A 26,455-nucleotide genomic window follows, 5' to 3' on the forward strand; every position below is an offset into this window, starting at 1 on the left:
TGATCGGGGCGGGACCTGGGATCCCCGCGTGAAACCAGGGCCTGCACCTGCCGGAAGGGAGCTCGGCCGGCAGCCTTTTCGGACCGGAACTTCCGCCTCCCGCATGACTCCGGGGCGGGCGCTTTACTAGGGCGGACCTGTGGGCGGGACAGAGCGAAGAGAACACTATTAAAGGCCGGACACTTCCGGCGGAGGGGCGCTGTGGCGGGGCTTGCTGAGATCATGGCGGAGAATCTCTTCGAGCTGCTGCCGCCGGCCCCAGGCGGCCTCGGGGCGGGACTGGGGGGCGGCCTATGCCGCCGCTGCAGCGCAGGGCTCGGTGCCCTGGCTCAGCGCCCCGGCGGCGTGTCCAAGTGGGTCCGACTCAACGTCGGCGGCACCTACTTCCTCACCACCCGGCAGACGCTGTGCCGGGACCCGAAGTCCTTCCTGTACCGCTTGTGCCAGGCAGACCCCGACCTGGACTCTGACAAGGTGAGGGCCGCGCAGGCCAGCCGGGGGCCCGGCCCCGCGCCTGGGTCAGAGGACCCGCTGCCTCAGGGACCCCCGTCGCTGCGCCGCGGGCGCCCCTCGCCCTCGCGCTCCCGCCTTCGGTGGCGGAGGAGGTTCCCCAGACCCCTGACTTGGCTGCAGACCTACTTTTTCTCCGTAGACTCTTTCCCTGGGTGTGTGAACACTTCTCCGCCCCAGCGTACTTGCTGGCTCTGGAAATGGAGAACTCTTTGAGTTCATCTCGTGTTTTCAGACGTTTGAATTAACGTAGGCATGGAGGTTGACACGGTGGCCTTCTTTCCCCGGTGACTTGCATTTACAGAGTTGACGCTCCATCCTTTTCATCCGCGACACGCACCGGCTCCGCAGCTCTTAGAAGGTGCCACCCATAGTAAGACTTTTCACAGGGAGTGTTGCTCACATTAGTGGGTGGCTTAGGGGTTCAAGGAGAGGCTTTTCTATTCTGATTTCCTATTTCTCTTCTGATCTGCTTTTCTGTTAAACTTAGTTTCCCCACCATCCTTGCAAAAGGATAGGAATTTCCAGGTTAGTTTTACAGTTTGTCTTTGATCAAAGTAAACATTTATACTGTTCGGGTGGTAATAGGAGCTATTTTGATTATTACCTTTACAAGAGTTATATGAGGGAGTGCATCACCGGACAGGAGAGAAAGGAAAAAAAAAAAAGTCTAATTGAAGAAGAGTTGCCTTGATTTTTTTCTAGGCAACTCCTAAACCTTATGCTAACTTTGCTGGGTCTTCCAGTTGACTTGATTGCACTTGGCTATATGTTTTATCAGCCTGACATTGCCTTGCTGGAGAATCTCTGGAAGGATTATATATTCCCTAGAATCCAGAAAGGTTCTTTACTTTGAGAACCCTGACAGACACCAGTCTCAGCATGGCCTGACCTTATGACCAGAAAATGAAAATTTTTGAGTTATAGCAAAATCATCCATCCTAAGCAGAAATCAGAGTTTTCCATCCGTGCCAGTGTGCCCTCCCTAGCCCCAGCCAGCCGTTCCTGCTGCTCATTTGACCAAGCTCTCTACTCTTAGATTGACCTCGAAGAAAATGACTGTCATCTCCAGTATGGAAATAGGTCTTTGTCAGCTGTCATTTTCCCTTTATGGTGTGGGTGTATGTTTTACTGTTGGTTTTTCTTTTTAAACAGTGGGTCATAGTGACTATTCACTTGCCTTTCTACCCAAGAATCCCTGCTTTATATATTAAATCTGATTTTAATGTTCTTTTCTATTGGGTTCTTTCCAGTGACTGCTTTTTCAGCACCCGAACAGTAGATTCAGAACCGATTGACTTTAATGCAGTTAAATTGATTCAGCCCTTGATTTTACTTCTTTTAAGACCATTTTAAAAATTATGCCATACTGTAATAAGGATTCTTGGTAGGGGATAATCTATTAAGTCTATCGTAATTGTTTTTCTTTTTAATCATCACTTAATTAGGCTTGATTTCTAAATTACAAAGCCAAGATTCCAAGCATGACTGTAATATGGCAGATACAATCCCTGTCTCATAATATAGTTGATAGTAAATAAGATTTAGTTTTAGTCACAGATAAGTTGCTAGAAAGAATAATGTTAATTCACATTAGTCATATTACTAGAGTGTTCTACTTCAAATAAGAAAGTGTATAAAATGCTCTATCTTCTCATTCCCTCATCCCCCCAGGTTCTGATGAAAGAATGTCCCAGGAGATTCCACCATGATAATTAAATCCTGAGTGAGGAGTCTTAAGGATGGGGTGGAGGGGAAAGGGGTGCTAGCAGTGGGAGGCCACTAATTACATGGTGGAAAATAAACAGGATGTTGATTCATGTGTAGGTATCTCCAAGTCCTGACTCCATAGTTCATCAAGATTAAGGAAAGGATACCTGACAGATACCTCTGGAATTGAACTTCAGTAAGGACCTGGTGTAAGATCCCTGCCTGGCACTTTACTAGTGTTTATTGAGCACTGGGCTTGCAGAATATGACACTGGGATGAGAGTTGGGTGAGGAGATTTTAGAGAAAGAGGCTCCCAAGAAATCTTTTGGGAAACTGCTGGGTTTCAAGTTCACAGGAGAGTGTGGTGGCAGCTGTCAGTGAGGTGCTATGGGAATGGTTACTGCAGGTCTTCTGGAGGATGCTTTCTAAAGACATGGGCAGGTTGTTGGGGAGGGTGGGGAACACAGGCATGTCCAGGGGCTGGCTGACTGCTTCGCAGCCCCATATCTAAGCCTCTAGGCTGTGACTGCCCCTCACCCCCAATACTCCAGGCACAGCTTAGGACCCACTGCCTTTCATGCCTTGTGTCCCGGGCCCTAACCCTCTTGTCTCAGGGGCCATCTTGGGGCCCACTGCTGCTATGAGGTTCTGTTTCTAGACAGCCTGATGAATTCTCACTTCCTCCTGGGACTTCCTCCAGTGGGACTGTGGCTGTGTTGTGCATTTCAGCATCTGCTCATCAGCTCTCCTGTGTCACTTTTCTTTCCCATGTTGTCCTTAAGGCAGACCAGACTTGGTGCTCCTTTCTGAGCTGCCCATCAGAAAACCTGTGTAAAAGCTTAGTATTTGATTCACTTTGGCCACGTCTCAGTGGTGATCCGTAGTATTGTTGTATTCCAGAGGTATTGTTGGAAACACAGTAGAGTTTATTGTTGTGTCTGAACCAGTCCTGCTTTATTGTGGATATACTTTAGGAAGTAAAGGGAAATAGGAAATACTATTTGGTTGGAAGCCACCTGGATGGATGAGGATCAAGGAGGGTTCTGTCTCTGCAGCTGAGCCAGACCTGGAGAAAACTGCTGGTTGCAAAGGAGCGTCTCCCCTTACAAGAGAGCCACTTTTTCCACTTTGGGCTTATAGATATGGTGGCATCAGATGGGTCTTTGGGGGCAATCACAGCACTTCTTATGTCCACCCTGGTTGCACTTGGTGCTGGCAAGTTTTAGGGTTGAAAAGATATGAAAGGAATTTTACAGTCGGCCAGGGAATGGGATGTGGGTGGGAGAACCATCTTTGAATCAGCTGCTTGGCAAGAGAAGTGGGGATTACTTAGAGTAGAAATGGCAGATTATGTTCCATGTAACTAAATCAGAAGTGAGAAACTAACTGGCAGAATCCCCACAAGCATCTCGTGCACTAGGCAGAGTTGCGTTGGCTGTAGAGGCCATGAGTGGGTGTCTGAGGCATGCATGTCTCACTTTGCACTCAAGTTGAGGATGTGGCTCTGAGGGTGTCCTTGACCCTTGACCATAAATTAGGTGCTAAGGCTGCCCTACCCCTCTTCAGTGGGTACTTGTCTTCTCTGAGTTTGTGGTCACCTCTGAAAGGTGCCTCATGTGAAAACCCCTCAACCCTGAGCAGGCCACAATTGGTGCCCAGGAGGTCTTGCCATTTCATAAGTTGGGCCTTTCCAAGGAGAGCATATCCCAGTGTGCCTGACCCAGTCCTCAGGTGCACACTGGCTCTGATCAGACCGTACTTGAGCAACTTCTCCCTTCACTCATAGAAAATTCCAGGCTGGTACAAATTAGAATAAATAAATAAAATTAAAATTTTAAAAAAAGAAAGAAAGAATATTTCAGGCTGGTGTAGGCATGATGGTCATTTCCTTAGTGTAAAGAGACTCCTGTCTCTGAGAGCCTGGTTTGACCCTGTTGTGTGACTCGGGATGCAACTCTCTGACCCTTATGTTTGTCCTCTGTGAAGTGGAGGTGATGCCTCTGCAGGGGGTAGCTATGAAGATTCAGGATGAGGAGAGAGCTGCCCTACCTGGCACCAGCCAATGCAGTCAGCAGAAGTTGTTAATGATGTTTTTGTACTTTGGTTTTAGAAAGGATACACTGAGAATGCTCTTTTCCCCTCTCAGAATTTATTCTTGTTCCTGTTTTTCTCACACTCATTATTGTAATCCTCTCTGTGCCAGGGTGGGCAGCTCCCCTTAAGCACCTCCAAGGCTTGTGTGTGGCTGGGGGTCCCCACCTTGCTTGTCTCCCTTGCTTCCCCTTCTGCCCTTTCACACTGCCCAAAGCTCCTGGCTGTTTGCAGGTGAACAGGCCCCTAGAGGGTGGGTCCCCAGCTCTGGATAGCAGAGCCCGTGCTCTGAAGGGCTGGCGGGGCTGTCTGAGCAAGACACCTGATGCCTTACAGCCTGAGATATATAGCTCCAGGGCTCTGGTACGTAGACTTTTGAGTGCAGGGTGTTCCCCCAGCATCTTCAGTTGTCCACCTTGGTTCTGGGTCTCCACACTCTTTGGCCTGGTTTTTGAAAATCAGGCTTGGGTGGCCTGTTTCTTGCTGCCAGTAGGCTGAGATAGGTTTTCTAAAACAAATAAGGAGAGGCAGGATCCTCTGGGTGCAGGAAGTACCCAGTAAGGAGGAGGAGCCGAGGGCCTGCCCTTTGGCCCCAGTGAGGAAGAAAAAACTGTCCTCAGTCTGCCTGCATGGCCACAAGTGAGGAGAGCAGAGGCCACCTTGAAGGTGACAGTGGTGATCACGGGGACATCTATAGTGCAGGCTTGGGCACCACAGGAGCTGGGGGAGAGTCTCTGGCTGGGCTGTCCTGGCCGCAGTGTCCTTGAATGCTGACCCTAATGCCAGCACTGAGGGGACTGAAGCATGTGGCTTAGAGACTCTGAGGGAGTGGGGAGTGTTACCTCCAGATTACAGGGGTAGAGGTGGGGTTGGCAGCATGACCACATTTCCACCTGTCTGTGCTGGCAGTTTTTTGTTATTCTGCAAATCAGCAGTAAGGAGATGATACCTGCTGGGGATTTGTTTGGGAGTTTGCTGTAGCTCAAGGGTTTCTCTGGGGAGAAACCACCCAAGAAACCTAGCAGATGGACGACCCCTTGTTGCTGGCTAAGTGTTCACAGCAGCTGGAGCTATATAGATGTCCTAGAGAGGTGGCACACTGCACCTGCCCACAGCTCACCCCCACAGAGGCAGATTGACACAGCACCTGCCTGCCTTTTCCTGTGCTATAGGTGGACTTCTGTCCTGCAGAGCTAGGAGGGCACTCTGAACAAATCTCAGGCTTCTTCACACAGCTTAGGGACCCATATTTGTTGAATTCGAAGCACATTTGTTCCACAAAAAGCCCTAGGAGCCTCACATGTGGGCTCCCCCTCACAACTCCACTCATATCTGCTTTTGCAGGGCTTCATTTGAGTCTGTAATTGCTGACATCCTAATTCTAGTCCCCAGGTGTGTCAGTGAAGAGGCATCCTGAGTCAGGCCCTAGGGTCTTGAGGGACACTCTCCCTGGGCAGTTGGCCGGGGTTATACAGAGTGTCAGTGACTCAGCCCTGACATACCTTCCACCCCCTCCCCATCTCACCTGGAGCTCTTGCTGCATCTTCCTTCCTTGTCTCACCTGGAGCTCTTGCTGCACCTGCCTTCCCTGTCTCACCTGGAGCTCTTGCTGCACCTGCCTTCCCTGTCTGTAGCTGTTTCCAGTCTCCAGCACAGAGTCTCATGGAGGAAAGGTGCAGTGTGTACGCCAGCTCTCTTAGACTCTCGCTCCCATGCTACATGAAGTGAGGTGCATTGGAAGAGGTACTCGTTTGGAGGCAGCAGGTCTGGGTACCAGGGTGCTGGAATCCTGGCCCTGTTCTGTGAATTCAGAGGCTTCTTATAAGCCTCCCTGATTTCTTGGCCTCAGTTTCCTCACTTGTAATTGGTGATGTCTAGGGTCTCTTTTGGGTCAAGGATATGACAAGTCTGCATAAAAAACAAAGCCAGGCATGGTAGCACATGCAAAGTGAAAATGGTATTTTTTTTAATAAACCTTTGTTTTACTTATTTATTTTTATGTGGTACTAAGGATCGAACCCAGGGTCTCGCATATGTGAGGTGAGCGCTCTACCACTGAGCCACAACCCCAGCCCCCAAAAATGGTATTTCTAATGTTGACAAATGTTGGTGCTCAGAAAATTGCATGTATTTAGATTTCAGCTGAGAAACCTCACAAGTTTGGTTCACAGTACTTTACCCTCTGGATTCCCCTCCAGTGGCCATGCCTTGTCCCTGTCAGTCAGGTGGGTACTTTTTCTGTCCCTTTCTGTGGGGTAAGAGAAAGGGGCTGGGTGTGAACATTCTGTAGAGTTCTCAGCATGACTGCAGGAGCCTCCACACTACCTGAGAACCTGGAGCTTTCAACTCCTCTTCCTACTGTTTCCAGGGTTACCTGGTTGAATGAAGGGGTGAGCCCTGGGTGGGTGACAGCAGTGAGGTGGGTGGAGGTCTGACTGTGGGTGAATAGAGTGGCCCACCTCCCCCTGGGCCTCTCTGAGGACTCTTTTCTAACCCAAAACACAGGGTCAGGAGGCTCACTTGGTGCTGCCCAGTCAGGTTTGTCGGTCAGGTCATGTCTCCCCATCCCCGTTTTGGGGCTGATGGTCAGGGGTCTCCTGGGAGCATATGTGACTTGGGCCTGATGTTGTCTTTGTAACCATCTGCTCCTCTTGGAAAGATGTCTGTGGACACCTGCCATGGCATGGCCAGTGGCTCAGGCTCAGGGTTGCTTCTCCTTGAGACTAGGGGCTCAGCCTCCATGTTGGGCCCACTCAATGTCAACTTGGGCATCACCAGCCTGCCCTGCCAGCATATGGACCCATAGTATGGGGTTGGGGGGCTGGCCCTCATTAAATGTTTAAAGCTAAGTCTAGTGATCCCTTTCTTATGTCTTTGAAGGGAGATGTGTATTTTTCAAGCCAGCACTGCCTCAAGTAGGTCAAACACTAAAATTCAGTGAGAAGTGGGGAAAGAATGTCAGTAGAGAAAAATGATTTGCCGAGAAAGCAGACTTAAGTCTGACTCTTTTTCAAAAAAACAAAACAAACTTTCCCACCATACAGATGTAGCACATTGCTTGCTACATGAATTATGGAAAGGACCGAAAAGAAGGAAGAAGAAAGAGCCGAGGTGCCTGGCCAGCCAGCCCACTACTACACCCTGACTCAGTCCTGGCTGTGACCTCTCAGTCTGTTTGGTTTTAGAAGTATAACCACCTGAGTGTGTACCATGAGGGCTTCCTTCCACATGTCACAGGATCTGGGAGCAGGTGACAATAATGGCTGTTCCTCAGTCAGCCCCAGTCACTGTTCCAGACATCCCAGAATGATCCTGTCACAGCTTTTGCATGAATGAGCCAAAGACTCATTCTGAAATTGAGTGTTCTATGTTTCCTGCTTTTCTGTTTTCTTTATCTCTGTTGAGGACAGAGGCCCCAAGCTGCATTACCAATACTAGGATGTATGGTGCTGAGGCCGCACTTTTGTTGGCCCCCACCTGAGCTGCACTGCTCACCTTGATCTTGTTAACTCAAGAGAAGCGTGTCTCTACAGTGGGACTCTGAGCTATCTTGCCCATGTGTATCCAAGTGTGAGTTGGTAGAGTCTTGTTTTAGGACCCAGACCTTCCTATGGAAGTTGAGATCTCCCACTGACAGCTCCCAGGAATCCCAGTGTGAGAGCCATGCTGCACCCTGCTCCCTCCCTTTCCTGGCCCTGCTGGCTCTGACCTTGACCTTTGTCCAAGTGGTGCCTCCTTTATTAAGGAAGTCCACCTGATTGAAAGGTGCTCACCAAAAGCACCAGAGTGCTCTGAGGGATGCCGTAGGACAATCCAGGTTTCTGTGGGAGGTGTAACCTGTATGGGGTCATTTGTTCTTTCTTCAGCTTCTGTTGGCCTTTGCTCTTCTTGGATCATCAGTCCAGGTTACTTTGGCAGGCCTGGGCATGGGCTCAGGCCTCACTTCAAAAGGGGGCCATGTGAAATGACTATAGCCAAACATTCCATGAGGCCTGGAGGGACTCTGGGCAGACCTGGAGGTGTTTGGGCTCAGGCTTGTGCCATGGTGGGAAGAAAGTGGCATGACAAGGGTCCCTGTCTGAATCCCTCTTTTGTATAGGCCAACCTGTATAGGGGTGTCAGGAGTGGTGAGCAGGTTCTGAAATGCTCTATCAAACCAGACTATACTCCAGAGGACAGGAGGCACTGACTGGACAGCCAGGGTTTATGATGACTTTTTGAGTTTTAGGAAAACATATCTTATAGTCGAAAAAGAATAGGGATTTTAAAAAATATATTTTTATTTATTTATTTTTATGTGGTGCTGAGGATCGAACCCAGGGCCTCACACGTGCTAGGCGAGCACTCTACCCATGAGTCACAACCCCAGCCCCAAGAATAGGGATTTAAGTGTAAAATTCATGTGAATTTTTGAGACAAGTCATAAGCTAGTGGAGGTTCACCTGAGGTACACTCATTCCCTTGTATCTGGGCTTCAGCTTTAACTGAACCCTTCCTGTATAAAGATGTATACAGGCAGGGCCTCAAAAGGACCAGCCTGGCCAGGTGCACTTCACTTCTGGGTTTTAGTTCCCACTCATTCATCTCAGTGACCAGATATGTGGCTTCCTTTCTCTTATAATTTGTCATACACATACCCCAAGACAGAGCCAAATGCCCACCTCTTAGAGGAAAGGGAGTCAGACTAGAACACAGCTGAAGCCAGAAAAAGCTTAAGGGTTATCTTGGCTAAATGTCTTATTTAACCAATGGGGCAGCTGAGACCTGGCAAGGGAGTCTAGATGTGAACTTGGCCCTGGGCTGTTTCACTCTCTACAAGCTCTGCTGCCCAGTCTCCTGCTGCCCACTGCCACATTCTGTGCCTGCTTGTGGCCCTCTGCTGATAGTGTATGGGCTCTTTGCATGGGGGCCCTTGTTGAGCCTGGCTTCTCCCTATGTCCTTGGCAGCTCTGCCTGATGTGCTGCTGGCATCTCCCTAGGCCAAGTGGCCTGGGGCCCACAGGTATCACAGGCCTGTGTTGGTCAGTGTGCTCAGGGTCCTCATGCTCTTCCTGTCTTCCAGTCTTGGTTGCAGCAAGGTTAAAGTAGATGTCTTGGGTTCCTTTGATCTTGTTTTTCTGAAGTCACCAGGAGGCTGCTGCTTTAAAGTTGCTTCTTAGCTTGATGCAAGTGGGGGTCTGCACATAGATCTTAGCTTGCCCTTTTACTTGCTGCATAGGCACACAGGCCTTCAGCATGAGAACACAGGGTGTGGGCTGGAAGAAGAGGTTGTGGCTAAAGCCATAGGAAGGCTAATTGGTTCTCGATTTCCCTGCCCTACCACTTGTGAAGTCTGCAGCCCTGGGGATGGATGAGCACCTTGAGAAGGTGCCGTCAGCCCAGTTGGCAGACTTGCCTTGAAAAGCCCCATGTCTATTACTTGGATGTGTCCTGTCCCTGCCCTGAGCCAGGAGTGCTCCAGGCTGAGAGGTCAGACCTAGGGCAGGAGTTCCTTGAAAGTGTCCACCAGAAAGCTGTCTCCTGGCAGGTACGGTGGCCATACCTGTGATCCTAGTCACTCAGGAGGCAGAGACAGGAGGTCTTCCAAGTTCAAGGTCAGCCAGGGCAACTTAGCAAGACCCTGTCTCTAAACAGTGCTAGAGGTGTAGCTCAGTGGTGAGTGCTCCCCAGTGCCAAGAGGAAAAAGCTGTCTCCTAATGGGCATGTGTGGTGACAAGCCAGCCCCAGTAAGGCTGAATCTGGAAGGCCTGCCAGGGCCCAAATGCAGCTGAGGCTCATCTCCCCTTCTCTGGGGTTTCAGAGCCAAGCACCAGTGCCAGTTGGACCAGTTCCCTGTGGCCCACCACAACATCCTGCTGCCATGTTTTCCTCTATTGCTCACCCACAGTCCCTCCTCCTTCTCTCATGCCCTTGCCTTCCAGGCTTAGGAGGTCTGGGCTGCAGTTGTGTGGCTTGTGGTGCTCAGAAAACTTCCTCTTTCTCCTATGCCAGTCCCAGTGCCCAGAGGGGTGCCCAGCTATGTCCTTGCCAGGAAGTCTTACAGCCCAGGCCCTGCAGCATGTGTGATATCTGTTGGCAGGTGTGGCACACAGGCCAGGGCCATCCCCAGCTTCCTGGTACTCTGAGCTGCCCATGAGGCCAGTGAACTGCTCTTGTTCCTGTTCTACTTAAGAAAAAAACTGAGGTTTGGGGTAGTGTGGCGTTGAACCCACGGTCTGACTCACATCATAGCTGGCATTATAAGGGAGGCCCTGTAGGAGGGTGTCCAGGCAGAGATGAGCCCAATCCCCTTCTGACATTTTTTTTTTTTTTTTTTGTAGTTTTAGATTGACAGCATGACTTTATTTGTTTATTTTTATGTGGTGCTGAGGATCAATCTCAGTGCCTCACATGTGCCCCAGTCTTGGACCTTTCCTTCTTGGTAGCTTCCTAAGTCCTGAGCTTGGTGATATGCACATGCCACATGGTTGGCACTGGGAAACGGTGGCTGTCCTCAGCAGGCGGGCAGGACTGCTTCTAGACTCTGGTCTCCCTCGTCCTTGGGACCGCAGCTGGAGGACCAGGCTGGGAGGGGGATGGTCCCTGGGGTAACTTCTAGAAATAAAGGCCAGGGCCACAGGGTGGGGAAGCCTGGTCAGTCCAGCTGGTATAGCCTTAGGTAGGAGTCAAGCATGGAGTCAGGAGGTCTGTATGGGGTTAGGATGCTGCTGTGGGGTGAAATGGCAGGCCCACAGGGAGAGAAAAGAGGTGATTGGAGCAAGTGGTTTCTGGGTTCCAGCACCCCCACACCCCAGGAGCTCTCTGATTTTATCTAAACCACAGAACTCAACTTTATCCCTTTGGTCTAAGAAAAACAGGTTTTTATAGTTTTGTGCCTGTCGGTTTGGGGAAAGAACCCTGAAATCACGAGGTTTTACTGCCCAACTATAGGAATTGATGTTCATGAAGAAAAAAGGGTCCTAATGGCACATTGCTTTGTAGCCAAGACACCACCTTCTCTCTGGATTCTGGTGCCTATGGGCATGCTGTGTCCCAGAGGTTCAGCAATCTCCTTCTGCAGAGGTACTGATGCTGTTCCCTGGGACTGGAGCTGGCCAACAGCTCCCACTGAGGGTCACATACAGCACTGTCCATGCCCTGTACCTGCAGAGGCCCCACAGGAGCTCAGAAGCCTCTAAAGAGGAAAATTGAGTCCATCCTATTGATTTGTAGAGTCCTCATTTTTCCCATCATTTGGCTGTGGGCCTTGCTGCCAGGAAGCCAGTGGAGCCTTGACTTTGCTGTCCTCCCTGGGCATCTGTCAGAGCAGATGCCAGGCTATGCCTAGGAGAGGCCCACCTCATCAGCACAAGGACACCTGTGTCTCTATAGTATCAGGCCCTGCCAGACTCAGCAGCCCAAATTACTTGCAGCCAATTTGTGGGCCTGAGTCTGGGGTGGGGGTGACAGGAATTTACTACCCACCCCTCCAGATGTGTCCTTGGGGCATCTGTGTATCACCTGCTTCTGGGGGCCCTAGGGCTATGTGGTGTAACAGGTCATGCAGAAGCTGTGCCTACTTCATGCCTTGGGGAGGTGTGTCTACCTCCAGGCTGATACATGTGACAGGAATCAGCTCTCAAGGGGAACTTGGCTGGCCACCACAGCCTCAGAAATCCCACTGCCCCCTGGAGAAGCTAGGTCAATTTGAGTGCCTGCTGAGTGAGTGGGCTGTGTTGTGCATAGCTGAGCTCCCGTGGACTGCAAACCACTGGCTGTGAGGTGAGGGCTCCCTTAGTGGTCGCAGTCTCTGGGAAAGCTCAGGGGCTACCATTCAACAGAAAATAGGGCTTCCTTTGTGGGCATTTGATGTGCTGCTCACTTAAGGAGGCTCTTGACAATGGGATCAGAGATCAGCAATCAGAGGCTACCTTCTTCCATGCTGGCAATCAGAAGGCCCCCACTGCCATCCAGACCAGTCCAGTCCTTGACTTCTGTTCAGGAAGGCCCTGCCCATGACAGTGGAGGAGACTGTGTGATTGGTCATGCCACGTGGTTTCTCAGAATTCTCCTGAGCTGTGAGGAAAGGGCTAGGAAAGCTGCCAGGAAGCCAGGACTGTGGCCTCACCCCAGTGGAGCCTTGACTTTGCTGTTCTCCCTGGGCGTCTGTCAGAGCAGATGCCAGGCTATGCCTGGGAGAGGCCCACCCTCATCAGCACAAGGACATCTGTGTCTCTGTAGCACCAGACCCTGCCAGCCACAGCATCCCAAATTACTTGCAGCCACATCACCTCACTCTGGAGCAAACTCAGGAAACAGCTGAAACTTGTCTTCTAGCTAGGAGCCAGACAGATCGGCTTAGAGGAGGCCTGGGAGAGCCTTGGGGTACTGTGAACACAGGCCTGGTGCTGGGTGGGTGAGTGTGTGTCAACCAGATGCACTCAAGTCTTACTCTAACTGCAGAAGCCACTAGTTTCTCATCCATGACTGATGACATTTCTGTTTCATAGGATGAAACGGGTGCCTATTTAATTGACAGAGATCCCACGTACTTTGGACCTGTGTTGAACTACTTGAGACATGGAAAGCTGGTCATTAACAAAGATCTCGCTGAGGAAGGTAGGCTATCCTTTTTTGCACAGAGACCTTATTTTCTTTTTTAAAAAATATTTATTTATTTATTTTAGTTGTGATTGGATGCCCGCCCGCCTTTCCTTCCTTCCTTCCTTCCTTCCTTCCTTCCATTTTTATGTGGTGCTAAGGATCAAACCCAGGGCCGCGCACATGCTAAGCAAATACTTTACCACTGAGCCATAACCCCAGCCCCCAGAGACCTTATTTTCAAAGGCAAGCCCCTGGTGAAGGTGCTGGTCAATCCATTGAAGAACCAGACACCTCAAGCTGCAGCCCCACATTTCTCTGCAGATGTGGCCCTGGGGGCTGCTGCACTGCCATTCACAGGCCTCTTGAGAATGAGAGGCTACCCAGTGGCCTGTCAGGACTGCTGTAGAAGAAGAGCCTGAGATGTGGGCCAAGTGGCCAAGGCTGCTCTGCTCTTTCAAGGGTCTGGTGTGTGTGTTGGGGGGCGGGGGGCAGCTGTTTTATCTATCATGTTTCTGAAGCCGTGTGTCACAGACACCCTAGCACACCTGTGGGGTATCTTAGGATCCTCTGCCTGCTTTCCAAGGACAGCTCAAAGTAGCGACATTCCTCACTATCATCTGAGTACTGCCTGCCTTACTGGCCACTGCATCCTGCCTGATCAGAGTGTGGGACACTTGCCCATCTGCAGGCTGCCCAGCACCAGGCCCTAGGGTAGACTCTGTGCTCTGGTGTTGGCTCAGAAAAGCCAGGGGTTTCTTTCAGGAAGGGCCAGGGAGATTCTGTGGCAGTCTGTCTAGACTGGACTGCTTGATTTCTCTAACCCCTACTGCATCTCCATTTCTTTTCTCTGAACCTTGGTGTTCTCCTTCCTCCTGAGCTTGAGAAGCCCCTGGTTGATGTGCCCTGAGGCCAGAGGATACTTCCTGCCCATGTGCATTGTCTGCGTCAGCCCGGGCTTTTTCACATGCACACACTGACTACCTGGGACAGCCTCCTGTGTGTGTGTTTTTCTGGCTCCAGGCTGCCCTGTGCTTCACCTGCCCCATGTCCTTCCCACATTGCTGTGTGTTGTTCTGAGTTGTCATGCAGTTGGGCTGAAAAAATGAGGTAGTGACCCATACCCACGAGGAATTCTTGAAACAGGACCCTGGGAATCTGCTGCTAACTGGGAGGTTTTGTGTCTCCAAGTATGGCGCGCTGTGGATGGCAGGCTTTGGAAGGAGCACTGGAACCAGGAGCAGCCCTCAGCCATCTGGTCTTTGTGGAATAGGGGAGCCTATTCAAGAGAGTTGATAGGTGTGAGTGACTGATACACAGGAAGCTGTGGCTTACCACCCCATGGCCTGCACCTGTGACACCTGCAGGTTCCCAGCAGGAAGAACTAGGGCTCAGAACAAGTGGCCAGGGTGCGGAGGGAAAATGCCAGTCATTCTCCCAGCATCTGTGGGCCCAGGGCAGCTGTTCCACCCCTGTATGTCACTGGAGGGAGGCTGCAAGGGAATGTTTAATAAACATCACCCTTCCTCTTTTATTTTATTTTTTAGTATTGGTGATTGAGCCCAGGGACTCCTTGCCACTGAGCCTCATCCCTAGCCCTTTTCATTTTTTATTTTGAGACATGATCTTGTGAAGTTGCCAAGGCTGGTCTCAAGTGTATAGCCCTCCTGCGTCAGCCTCCCAAGTCACTGGGTCACTGGGATTACATGTATGTGTTACCACATGTGGCCCATCTCTCATTTTGAACCCTCACTTCTGCTGAGTGCTATGAGCAGCAGGTCTGTGACAACTTAGGACAGGCTGGGCCTGGGGAGAGAGGCAGGTATGAAATACTATTTTTGTTTGGTCCAGTCTGGTGAAAGTCTGTTATTTTCCTCTATTCCAGGAGTGTTGGAAGAAGCAGAATTTTACAACATCACCTCACTAATAAAACTTGTAAAGGACAAAATTAGAGAACGAGATAGCAAAACATCACAGGTGAGACAAGTGACTAATGCACTGGAAGCTTTGGAGGCCTGGCCTGTAGGCACAGCTCACCTGCCCTCTCACATGAGGCCTTTGGAACAGAGCCTAGCAGCCTCACCCTCCAGCTCAGCTCCTGCAGTGTCCCATACAGGATCCATCCAGCCTTTCCTGGCCCCACCTCAGGGAGCCTCCTCCAGTGGGACAACAGACAGAGGTTGGGTGTAGTGAACACAGTGGAGGAGAGGAAGGTCCAGTGAAACGAACGGGTTCTGGGGAAACAGGGAGGCCTCCAGTGGTCAGTGTAATGGAAAAACAGTGATAAACTGTGAGGGGCATCAGATAAAGGCAAGGGGTCTGCACAGGCACAGAGAATGCTGGGCTTTCCTGGGAAAGAGGAGAGGTCAGGCTCTGAATGGTGTGCATGCTTGTTGCGGATCCTCCTAGGGACCATGGTGCATGGCCACAGTCAGAAGCTGTCTGCCACCCATTGGGCTGTTGTTGCTGGAGGAGGGTTGTATCCAGCCCCTTCTGTGAAGGAGGTACCAGCTGATCTTGTCACCATGCCAGCTCTGTGCTTAAGAACAGCTGAGCAAGCCCTCACCAAGCTGGTTCTGCTCCGGAAGGATGCTGTGGGGTAATATTAGCACTCTGGCCAGTATGCTTAAACCCTCTCAATATCCCCACCCCATGATGGGCTTTCCCACTGTGGTGGTCTTGCTTGCTTTCTTCCTGCACACCCAGTGGACCCAGGAACAATAACAGCCAGGTCAGGCGAGGGTCATGGATGTAACCTGCCTCTGGCCTTCCCCCTTCTGTGGGATCCCACTTGGTGGCAGGACTGGGTCTAGGGAGAGGCTCCTCTTCCAGCAAGTAGGAAATGTATCCCAGATGCTCCCCGGTTCTTTCATTTGTACTGTTTGCCTCTTCTCCATCCCAGCCCCACTCACAACGGTGCAACTACTTTTGAGGCGGAGGTGAGAAAGACCCCTCCCAGGAGCTGGCCCTCCAGTAGTAGTGGTAGCCAGTATCATATGCTGTCTAATAGACTTGGGCAACAGCAGGTTCATTGTGTGACTTTGTCAGCCACGTGTCACTGGCATATGAGATACTGCCTGAGTGCCAGCCACCTGGGCCCTCATTTTCCCTGTGCTGCGGCCTCTGCTAGAGCTGCTCCAGGAAGGGTGGAGCCCAGACTTAGCTCGTCTTTGTTTCCAGCAGGGTCCTATGGGCCCAAGTCTCTAGGATAGAAGCCTGCCTGGAGTCCAGCACAGGGATCCCTTTTGGGCTGGTTGAGGATTAGGAGGTAGATGTGGGCATGGGAAGCCAGTTAATACTGGGAGAGGACCTGCATGTGTGTGTCTGGCTGTCTCTCAGGCTCTTCCAGTTAGTCCCTTTTCCCAGCTGGTCAATCCAGAGACTGCCTGTGGCCAAAGTGGGCATTCTTGTGTATTCACATCTAGCTACAGGTGCTCTCAAGATTTGAGGAGCATGACTCATTTTATTTTGGAATTTAGAAGTAGAAATATTTTTGGAGGCAAGCAAGGAAGTGGCACACACGGCTGTTCAGGTTGTGGGCGGCTGTGTGGATGTATTCAGGGTTGCTCTGGGCTCTAGGACCTGTGGATCCCTGTGGAGTTCTCTCCTGCAAAGGCACATGGGCAGGGTTGCTGGGTATGGGCATGACTTGGCCTCATGGCGGCCCTTGTCCTTGCAGGTGCCTGTGAAGCATGTATACCGTGTGTTGCAGTGTCAGGAGGAGGAGCTCACACAGATGGTGTCCACCATGTCCGATGGCTGGAAATTTGAGCAGGTGAGAGGCTGTTGGCTAGCTGCAGTAGCCTACACTGCAGCTAAAATCTGATTACAAGTACAGTGAGGAGACCTCTGCTTCAGAAGTCTCCAGAGACAGAATTCCGTGATATGCAGCCTTTGGCCATCCCCCACCCTGCCTGACACAGTGGCTGTGGGAGGTTGAGGAAGGTGCAGCTGTCAAGAGCTCTTTGCCACCTCCCTCACACCTCCATGTGTGGAGCTGGCCTCTCTAGCACATCCTGACTATGGGTGTGTACTTGCTGTCTCTGCAGCATACAGGCAGAGGCTGTCCCTGCCCTCCTGGGGGTTCCATCAGGCCGAGTTTGCCAGTCTTTCCCGCCCAGGTCCCATCAGAATCATGCCAGAACTCAGCACAGCATCACACGCCTGTAATCCCAGCTACTCAGTCTGAGGCAGGAGGATCACAAGTTCAAGGCCAGCCTTATCAATTTAGTGAGACCCTATCTCAGATTAAATTTAGAAACAAGGGCTGGGATATAGCTCAGGGGTAGAGCACTTGCCTAGCATGCACATCAATTCCCAGTACTCTAAAGAAATAAAAGAATCATGCCAGAGACTCAAGCAGGAACATGTCTTGGCCCTACAGAGCTAGGTGCTGGAAAGCTGCCATTGCCAGCTCTGGATCCATGGGCTGGGTCATCCTCATTTAGAGCTGAGTAGCTTGCGCTCCTCTGCACCTGATAAGGATGCTCTGCTACCCCAAAGCAGGGCGAGGACTGTGGGTTGGCAAGCTGTTGCAACACTGGGGCAGAATCTGGAGTCCTTACTTGATCCCCCTTTTTTTTTTTTTTTTTTTTTTAATGGTACCAGGGATTGAACCAGGGGTGCTTAACCGCTGAGCAACATCCGCAGCCCTTTTTTATTTTGTATTTTGAGTTGAAGTGTCACCAAGTTGCTTAGGACCTCTAGAAGACTGGGTTTCTGTGTTCTCCTCAGTGGGGTTCCCAACTTTCTGACTCAAGGCCAGCATCCCTACAGTCTATCTCACCTGGCAGGACCCACCACCTCCCACCATCTTGTCCCTGTTGCTGCATTGGTCATGGCTTGCCAGATGGACTGTGCCACTGCTGGCAGCCTTTCAGCTGTTCTTTGGCTCAGTAGATATTGTGTTAATGCCTTTACTATACCGTTGCTATCTTTGTTTTGATTAATTTTGTGTTTTAAATTACAAAAACATTTGTTGACAGTGGTGTAACTTAGTCCCCTATGCATGTCTGCAGCAGCCAGTTTGGTCCTCTGCCCCATCCCCACATAGCATGGAATGTCCTGGAGTATTCTAGGCAAGTTAAAATGTCCAAGGGTATGCCCAGCAGGTCAGGCACAGTTAGACCCATGCATACTGAGATGCGGCAAACCACAGCTTCTCCAGAGTCCCACTTTCAGAGACAGGCTCAGCTTTCCAGGTTCTCAGCTGCCTGGCCTCTGCCTTCCCCACCCCACCCCAGCTCAGTCTTGCAGAGGGCCAGGTGGTGGCCAGCAAGGACAAACAGGTTGTGCAGCATTTGCACAAGCTCTGGCCCTGTCTCCCACTCGTCTCACTCCATGCACTCTGTCTCCAGGGAAGCCAGTCAGCATCTCCGGTGGGCCCAGAAACAGAGAGAAACAGCATCCTGTCCCAGCATGTTGCATAATGTCATGGTGCAGGTGCATGCTCCTGCAAGGGTTTCGGGGTGAATTTCCCTTCAGTTCACCAGAACCTCTTGGCCGAAGCCTGAGATATTCCACACAGCCTGTGTCTCTCTTCCAGCTGGTCAGCATTGGCTCCTCTTACAACTATGGGAACGAAGACCAGGCCGAGTTCCTCTGTGTGGTTTCCAAGGAGCTGCACAACACCCCATATGGCACAACCAGTGAGCCCAGCGAGAAGGCCAAGGTGAGTGTGCAGGGACATTCTGGTGCTCTAATAGCTGTGGACTTGCCAGCTCTCCTGGTGGGAGACTCTGAAGATTGAATTTTGAAAGGCTTTCTTCCTGATGGATTGAAGTCCTCATGAGGACTGCCTGGCTTATCAGTAGAGCCTCCTGGAATGAGTACTGATCCTTGTTTTCTCAACCCATGTGCAGAGCTGCTTCTGGAAGCATCTACTGGACCTGCTGTCAGGGACTCTTTGTGTTTCAGGATCGCCACTGTTGGTTGTTTCTTGTGGAATCCAGGAATCCTCCATTCCTGAGACAGCCTCCAATGTCAGGGGAGGGTTTAGGCCTTTAAGCTGAGGGTTGGTTCTCAGCATCAGCAGTGGCCTCACCCATGGCCACAGGTCTCTGAGTTGGGTTTAGTGTGTAAAGGAGTTTCTACAGTCCTGTGAGTCTGCCCTGCAGCAGTCCACGCTCTTCTGTCTCCTCCAGAATGTGGTGGCGGCTAGGGTAAAAGTACAGAGAGTGGTCTGCCTTGTTAGTTTTGGATTAGTCCTGTGGCCTGTCCGCAAGTGACCAGTCATAGTGGCATATCCTCCAGGCATGTTCTCAGAGCTGGGCCCTAGGGCACACAGGCGTACTTGCCCCTGCAGCAAGCACCCAGCACAGCCTGAGCTGGCTTGGCCCCTGGCCTGAGAGCCAAACAGTAGACAGAGAGCTCTACAGCAGCTCCAGGGGCCCCCACGTGATCCTGATGAGGGGCCTAAGAGTGCATCATGTGTGGGTGCAGGAAGAGGCCAGTCTGGGAGGCTTTTAAGTGAGAACACTGAACCAAGGGCTCTGTGACAATCTGACTCTGGGCCAGCGTCTACCATGGATTGCAGCCACCTATCCAGGGCTATCCCTTTGGATCTTCCCTGGTCTTCTTTGGGGCGAGGGCTTGGGAACTGATGGACTCAGTCAGCCCAGGGGTCTCCAGGAGGCCATGCATTCCCACCCGGTGCTGTGTGTGCATCTGCTGCTGGCCTCCCTTATACCTCCTACACCTGCAGGAGGCCAGACCCTGCCACCACTGCCACCTCAAGGCATAAGACCATATACGCTAGGCAGGCCCACAGTGTCCTTTAGCAGATGAGGTGAAGCCAGGGTCCTGGTTCCAGGCTTGGGATGAGCTTCCATTGGGTCTAAGGTCTAGATGATGACCATTACACCAGACCCCAGCCTTGTTCTAGGGGGACACCCCTCTCTGTCTCTGAGCAACAGTAGGACTCTTTTATAGATGGTTTTATTTTTAGAAGCTTTTCTTTCTGAACTTGCAGTTTTCACACCGAAGCTCACCAGGGCTCATTTCCCTTTGGTGGCTTTTCATTTGCAGGAAGGATACATTCTGTGTTGTGAGGAAGCTCCAGGAATGACCCAAGTCCTAGTGCTGTTGAAAGCAGGATCTTATTTCTGTCTCCAAAAATACCTGGCTCTGAAGTGGAGCAGCTACAGCAGCTTCAAAATGGGGGCAGCAGTAGCTCCCCAGAGGGTAGGGCAGAACCCAGGCCCCCTGGGAGCAGTGGAAAATCATGGGCCAGATCTGGAAGAGAGTAGTTTGGGGACACCTGCACACAGCCTGAATGGAACAGGGCCACACTTCAGAGGGCAGCGAGTCACCTTGTGGCTTGCCTTTTAGTGTCCCTCTTTATACTGAGCCTTGCCTTTTAGGGTCCCTGAGCATTTGGTGGTCTCCTGGCAATGCTAAGCAGCCTTTTCTGTTTCAGGCTGGGAATGATGAGAATGAGAGATATCAAGGCTATGGCCAGTGTGAGGAGTTGGGCCCACTACAAGAGGGACAGACCCCATGTGAGCACCCTTGCTTCCACTGCCAACCACAAGTGCAGGAGGTTCCCAAACTACTCAGGCTTGAGAACTTTCCAGGTTTGTCTCAGAGGAGCAGTCACCATTTGTTACAGAGGCATGCAGCTGCAGGAGGTGACATGTGGCAGAGGCCAGGAGAACCCTTCCCCTCCCTTTGAGATTGATCAGTTAACTGCGCATGTGGCTTAGTCTCAGACCCAGGGCCTCACCCTCCATCATGCAGCAGCATGGTTCCTGGCCTCTGGCAGATAAAGGCCATCCTATCTAGCAGGAGGTTCTGTGGGCCTGAAAGTCACCTCCAGGTAGCTGAGGTCACGGGGCTGAACTGCGCAGAAACCATAGAGGATGAGCACCTGCTGCAGGTGGGTCCACCTCCAGGAAGCAATTGTGGCACTCTGAGCCTGGGGATTCCTTCAGGGTGATCCAGTGGACAGCTCTCTTGCCTGCCTGGTTTGCACTTGGCTGACACCCGTGTCTTCTTCTCCCTTGCTGCACGTTGCCGCACCAGAGTGACGACGAGGAGACGGGGTACCAAGGGAGTGACTCAGATTAAGTGTAATGTCATGGTGAGCTCTGCAGCCCTTCAGATTGACCCAGCACCTAGTGTCCTTGAACCTGTGGCCCCACTGGACCCTTGCCCCAGCCCCTCCCACACACCTGTCCTGTGCAGAACCTCCAATAGATGCACCTGTAGATGCACAGAACCTCCAATAGATGTACCTGTAGATGCACAGTAGGGCTGCAGGTGGAGCCAAGGTCTGCATACAGACACTGGGCACTGCTCTGCCATAGTACCCCTCCATGGTTACCATGGGCAGAAGGATTGGGGCACTTACCAAGCCATTTGTGTCAGGAAAGACCATGGCATCAGTGGGTATGGACCCAGGAGCACTCCAGGGCCAGGCAGGGAACACTCACTCCAGCCTGCCAGCCCCTGAGGGGTGGCCTTCCTGCTGGTCATGGGCCAGGATCTTGGTTGAACAGGAGTCGGTGGCTCTGATCTCAGAGGCCAAAGCCCAGATTCTCGCTTATACTCAAGCCTTCCAGGCTAGGAGTGCTTCTGTCATGTCACCACAGGGCAACAATTGTGTTTGAACTTCTACCATTTGCCTGAGGTTGGGCAGTGCCCATAGCATCCAGGTTCTCCTCCAGTCTCTGCTTCAGCCCAGTCTCACCTTTCATGTCTTCAAGGCTGGACCTTTGTTAGAACCCAACTATAGTATCACTCAGCAGGGTTGCCTGGTGTCTCCCTTACACACAGGAGAGTACCTGGGTGGTGGTGGGCAGCAAGGCCAGCCCCTCCCCCATCCCCTGGGAGGCCTCCATCTTGTAGGCCCAGCCCTACAGGCTAGGAGCCTTTACCACCACCCATGAGCAGCTCAGTGTACAAGGGAACATAAGGAAATACACCTGGCCAGCTGAGCCTCTCAAAGTGAACAACTAACAAAAAAAATCTAGAGCAGGCCTTGCAAACTGCAGCCCAGGGACCTGGTCTGCCTGTGTACAGTCCTTGAGCTCACTTTCTTTGTTTGAATAGTGCTTTTAGGTGATTATATAAGTGCCTCTTGACCCTCAAAGCTTTAAGTATTTATCATCTAGCCCTTTAAGAGAATTTGTCATGAACTCCATGTGGTCTTTTAAAATCTTCTAGTAACCTTCTTAAATAAGTAAAAGAAACCAGGCCTGGTGGTGCATGCCTATAACTCCAGCCACTCAGGAGGCTAAGGTCAGAGAATCAAGTTCTAGGCCAGCCCAGGCAACTTAGCGAGACTGTCTCAAAATAAAATAAGGGGGCTTGAGATGTCTGATAGAGTACTGGCCTGCCACGTACAGGCCCTGGGTGGGTTCAGTTGTGTGTGTGTGTGTGTGTGTGTGTGTGTATGTGTGTGTGTTTTCCCCCACAAAGATGGAGTTTTGCTTTGCTATCCAGGCTGGCCCTGAATTCCTGGGCTCAAGTGATCCTCCTGCCTCAGACTCTTCCAAGGAGCTGGGACTGCAGGGGTATGCCACCATATTGAGTTAAAAGTATTGTCATTTAACATAAAAAGTACTAATCTGTTCCTCTTCTCCTTTTTTTGCTCTGAGTCTCTGAAGTGAGACATGGGGTTGTGTCACAGCCTCTGTCAGCATCATCCATTGTAGGGCTCAACAGCCATGTGGGTAGCAGGACCTCAGATGTACCTGCCGTGGAGCTAAGCTATGACAGGTGCCTGACTTGGGGAATTGTGGGGTCCACAGGAACACAGGGGAGCCACACCTACCACCAGGTTGGGCAGAGGAGAGGATTATCTGAAGGTGCTTGAGACTCAGAGCCTGGTCCACATCCTAGAGGGAGGGGGACTTCTTTCAGTGTCCCCTCCCCACCCCACAGTTACCTCCCAAGTCTGTGCTATCAGAGAACATGCTTTGGTGGCCCCCATGTCTAGGAGATCTAGGCTATGGGAGGTGGTCTCTGCCCCAGGACATCCCAGTGTGAGGCTGTGTAAGTGGCCAGACCTGTCAGTGTGGCACTGCCTTGGGCGCAGCCTCAAGCACACCATAGGGTCTCTGTTGGGACTTGGACCTCCTGTGGAAGACAGCCCTGCTGGAAGCATGCCTGGGAGTTTTACACTGCACTCTGTCCGGGCAGATGGTGTCAGCTGGTCTTGGGAGGGCTAATGGTGACAGTATGCTGTCACAAGCCCTGGGGATTATCAGGTCTGGCCCCTCAAGGGAGTCACACTGTCCCAGGGAAGTCACTCACTCTAGTTCTGCCAATGCAGACCCTCTCTTGGGTGTACTGGGCTCCAGCTCTGCACTGGGGCTAGTGGTGGCTGGGGGTTTGGTCCCTTAGCAGGAGGGTGGAACTGTCTTTGAGTCACCTCCCGAGTCTTGGCAGACTCAGAATCATACATCATGGGGCTTGCTTTTGTCAGGCCTGAGGAGAATCGCTGCTCCCCAGTCCTGTAGGAAGTGCCCCTCAAGGTACTGACATGAGTGGGAGCCATTGGCAGGAGTTGGCCCCGAGAGCTGTCCGTGGAGACAGGCAAGGGTGTTTGGGGTGCTGGCGGACAGGCTGGAGTAGCTTGAGAGACCCTGGCCTTCTTTCAAGCCCTTGATAGCCTCCCAAGGGCCAGCTCTCTGCTGCTAGGGCTCTGAGAGTGCCTCTGTGCTTGCAGCAGTGGCTAGGAGCAGCTGAGTGGCTCCTGGTGGGATTGGCCAGCTCTAGCACACCCTGCCTGAAGACAAGGTCTTCTTCCCTGCCCAGGACTTGACTCAGTAACATTTGCCAGGGCCCTAGCCTGTCCCCAGGCCTCCAGGAGCTCCCACTCCTATTTAGTTGGGTGCACAGTGGACTGGATTGTGCCAGCGAGAGAGGCCAAAAGGGGAGGGTCCCCTGAGGTCAGGCTCTGAGATGGAGCCAGTGGTGTGAGCATAGCTGCCAGGGAGCAGAGGGCTATGCTGGGCAGGTGGGGGTCAAGACACTGAGGGCATCTCCCCAGCATGACCCATACTTGAAAGTTTTCTGTGGTCAGGCGGGTGTCTCAGAGGAGAGCCAGGGCTGCATGGGTGGTGATGGGTCTGCTGTTTCATGAGGGGAAGGGTCTGGGGGCTGATCTCTTTGATATGGGGGGGGATGGAGAGTGTGAGGAGCTGGCTCCCCACACTGAAGGTCCCTGAGCCTGCCAGCTGAGACCCTAGCCTGTGGTGCAGGGTCCTCAGGCTTTGAGCCAATTGCCTGGAGTGGACTGCAGGTCTGTGGCTCTGCTCTGCAGAGCAGGACTGGTCAGGCTTGAGTCCTCACTCTGCATGTGTTATTTTTCAGATTTTGCAAGAACGAGGCTCAAGGATGTGAGATACAGTACTGACAGCTGAAGAAATGATATACTTTTTCCCAAGATTCAGTGAACCGCCATGTCCAGGAAGTACGTCTGTGAGAAGAAACCTGCTTTTGATCATTTCTCTAGAGATCTGGGTGTGCATCCTTTTTTGCCTCAGAGGTGGGTGGTGAGAGACGGCCCAGCTGTCTAAGGCCAGGCATCCCCACAGGGAGGAGGCACAGGGGCCAGGTGGGCTCTCTCTGGGAGCCTGCTCTGTTCTTTCCAAGTGCTGCGTGGGACTGAGGCAGGGTGCTCCCAACTAGCCTGCGCAGTCCTGAAGACCATTTGAAGGGCAGGGCCCTTGGTGCTACATTCATAGTCTGCGATAGCAGCTCAGGCCTCACCAGGAGGAAGGTGCAGCAGCCATGTGGATTGTCCAGCGCACTGTGGCTCAGGTCCAGATGCCTGGTGGTCACTGCTTGAGCACCTGAACATCATCCTTGGGTCAGGGAAGCTGCTCTGCCTCCAGTGTGATCAGTTGACAGTTTCTCAACCTCGGCGAAGACCCCTGACAATGGTGGCCTCCGCATCATCACTACTTTCTGGGCGCCTACCCTGAGGACCGCCTCCTTCAGAGCCAGGCTCTTATTCCAGCCTCCACAGCCAGAACAGTCAAGGCTTCTTGATTTGTATTTTCCAGGCAAGAGAACTTTGTATCCCTTTTTTTAAGTATGGATAGATTACCCAATGTTTATACTCTTTAGAAATGCCTAAAAGTGTTGCTATGTTTTAGATGGATCTGTCAAATAGTTTAAAGGGAGGTAGAAGGTTTGCCTCATGGGTTCCACCTGCGGACTCATCTGGGAGCTGGTGCCCACCAGTGCCTTTGTCGCACCTGGGATGGAGGCTGGGCGGAGGCGTGTCCCCTGGCTTCTGGAGCTGACACTCCGAGTCACGTTGAAGATTCGGGATGTTTACAGTGCATCATGTGTCTCTTCCTCTCTGGCTCTGTTATCTCTGTATAACTATGCAGTTCTTCTTTCTAATACTCCTGGAGCATTTGAGACTTGACACAACCTACATGACCCAGCCAGTGTGCCATCAAGGCTGCTGGGGTTGCTGTAGAGGCTGCCCCCTGCAGGCTCTGAGACTCTTCAGTGGGGGCTGGGGGCCTGACCCCAGTGAGCAAGCTCTGCCTCTTGATCTCTGCTTGCCAGGAGAGCTGTGCAGACTGACCATTGGAGTTGCCTGTGTGAGGTCAGAGGCTCTGACACTGTCTAATGTCAATGCTTCCAGAAACTTCTTGCCTAGGTCCTCTTTTTTTTCTTCTTTGCCAATAACCTGATTAACTAAGTTCTCCAGCATCTAGGATTTACCTCCTCCTTTCGTAAGGCCTCTTGTATGTTGTTAAAGGTTCAGCTTAAACAATTTATAAAAACCTTTCTATAGGGCAGATTTAGCCACTGGCTGACCCGGTCCTCCCCAGCAGAGCTCCAAGGGAAGGTGTCCTTGTTGTGTTGGCCCTGGGGAGCTGCTGGGTGCTTAGCATTTTTTGATTTTGACATTGACATAATAGATAGGCTTGTGGGTTGTTTTGTTTTTGTTTTTTAATTTAAAAATATTAAGACTTAATTCACTAAAATTTATTCTAAGGGGATATTTATACTTTTGTACTTTTTTAGGTATCCGTATTTTATCAGCTTACCATTTAATGCCTAAGTTTCCCCTGAAAATAGCAAATAAAATTGTGTATTTATGAATGAGCCCAGCAACTGCTAGTGTCTTCAAATGCATGCAAAGCTACTGCCGGGAGCGCCACACTGCTCACCCAAGGGCCCCGCCCTCTCAGACATATAGCTCCCACTTGAGCAAGGGCCCCACCCCCAGTGTCCCCTAGAGGGTGTGACTCCCTGCTATTGATCAGACTCTCTGCCACCTGAACTTCTGTCTTGTCCCTCCTGTTTCCAGGTGTGCAGCTCCTCTTTCAACTGGTGGTCTAACCCAACCCAGGGCTCTGTTGGGGGCTGTTGTGTTTATCCAAGTTAGGATGGAGGGTGGGGGTCACCCATGTGGGGCCAAGAGTTCAGGCTTTCAGGTGTCTGGATACAGCCTGGGGCACATGGAAAGGAGTCCAGGTGTAGCTCGAGGTCTTCCTGATGGCAGCCAGGACCTGGACGTGCTGAGGCACTTCAGCTGGGAAAGGCCAAGAGCACTTGGGAAGGGCTTCAGCATGGCAGGTGTTCCTTCTG

The 26,455-nt window shown here is 51.6% G+C and overlaps 1 protein-coding gene across 1 annotated transcript; it reads left to right on the forward strand.

Annotated features, from left to right (window-relative positions):
- Positions 1–187: 187 nt before the first annotated feature.
- Kctd5 (potassium channel tetramerization domain containing 5) lies at positions 188–25,969 on the forward strand. The gene is made up of 6 exons (XM_046443136.2): positions 188–474; positions 12,802–12,910; positions 14,778–14,869; positions 16,572–16,667; positions 18,438–18,563; positions 24,212–25,969. Exons 1-6 carry the CDS (start codon positions 223–225, stop codon positions 24,239–24,241), a joined length of 705 nt encoding a protein of 234 aa, XP_046299092.1. The 5' UTR covers positions 188–222; the 3' UTR covers positions 24,242–25,969.
- Positions 25,970–26,455: the final 486 nt, after the last annotated feature.

This window comes from Marmota monax, unplaced genomic scaffold (assembly GCF_021218885.2).
Source record: "Marmota monax isolate L192 unplaced genomic scaffold, Marmota_monax_Labrador192_F-V1.1 WCK01_AAM20220418_F8-fsc00035, whole genome shotgun sequence".
Lineage (NCBI taxonomy): Eukaryota > Metazoa > Chordata > Mammalia > Rodentia > Sciuridae > Marmota > Marmota monax.

Bases quoted from the DNA above. Each gene is read 5' to 3' on its own strand.
- Kctd5 (XM_046443136.2), top strand. From the start codon at position 223: ATGGCGGAGAATCTCTTCGAGCTGCTGCCGCCGGCCCCAGGCGGCCTC. The intron at 16,668-18,437 runs GTGAGAGGCTGT...TCTCTCTTCCAG, and splicing joins ATGGCTGGAAATTTGAGCAG to CTGGTCAGCATTGGCTCCTC. The intron at 18,564-24,211 runs GTGAGTGTGCAG...GTTATTTTTCAG, and splicing joins AGCCCAGCGAGAAGGCCAAG to ATTTTGCAAGAACGAGGCTC.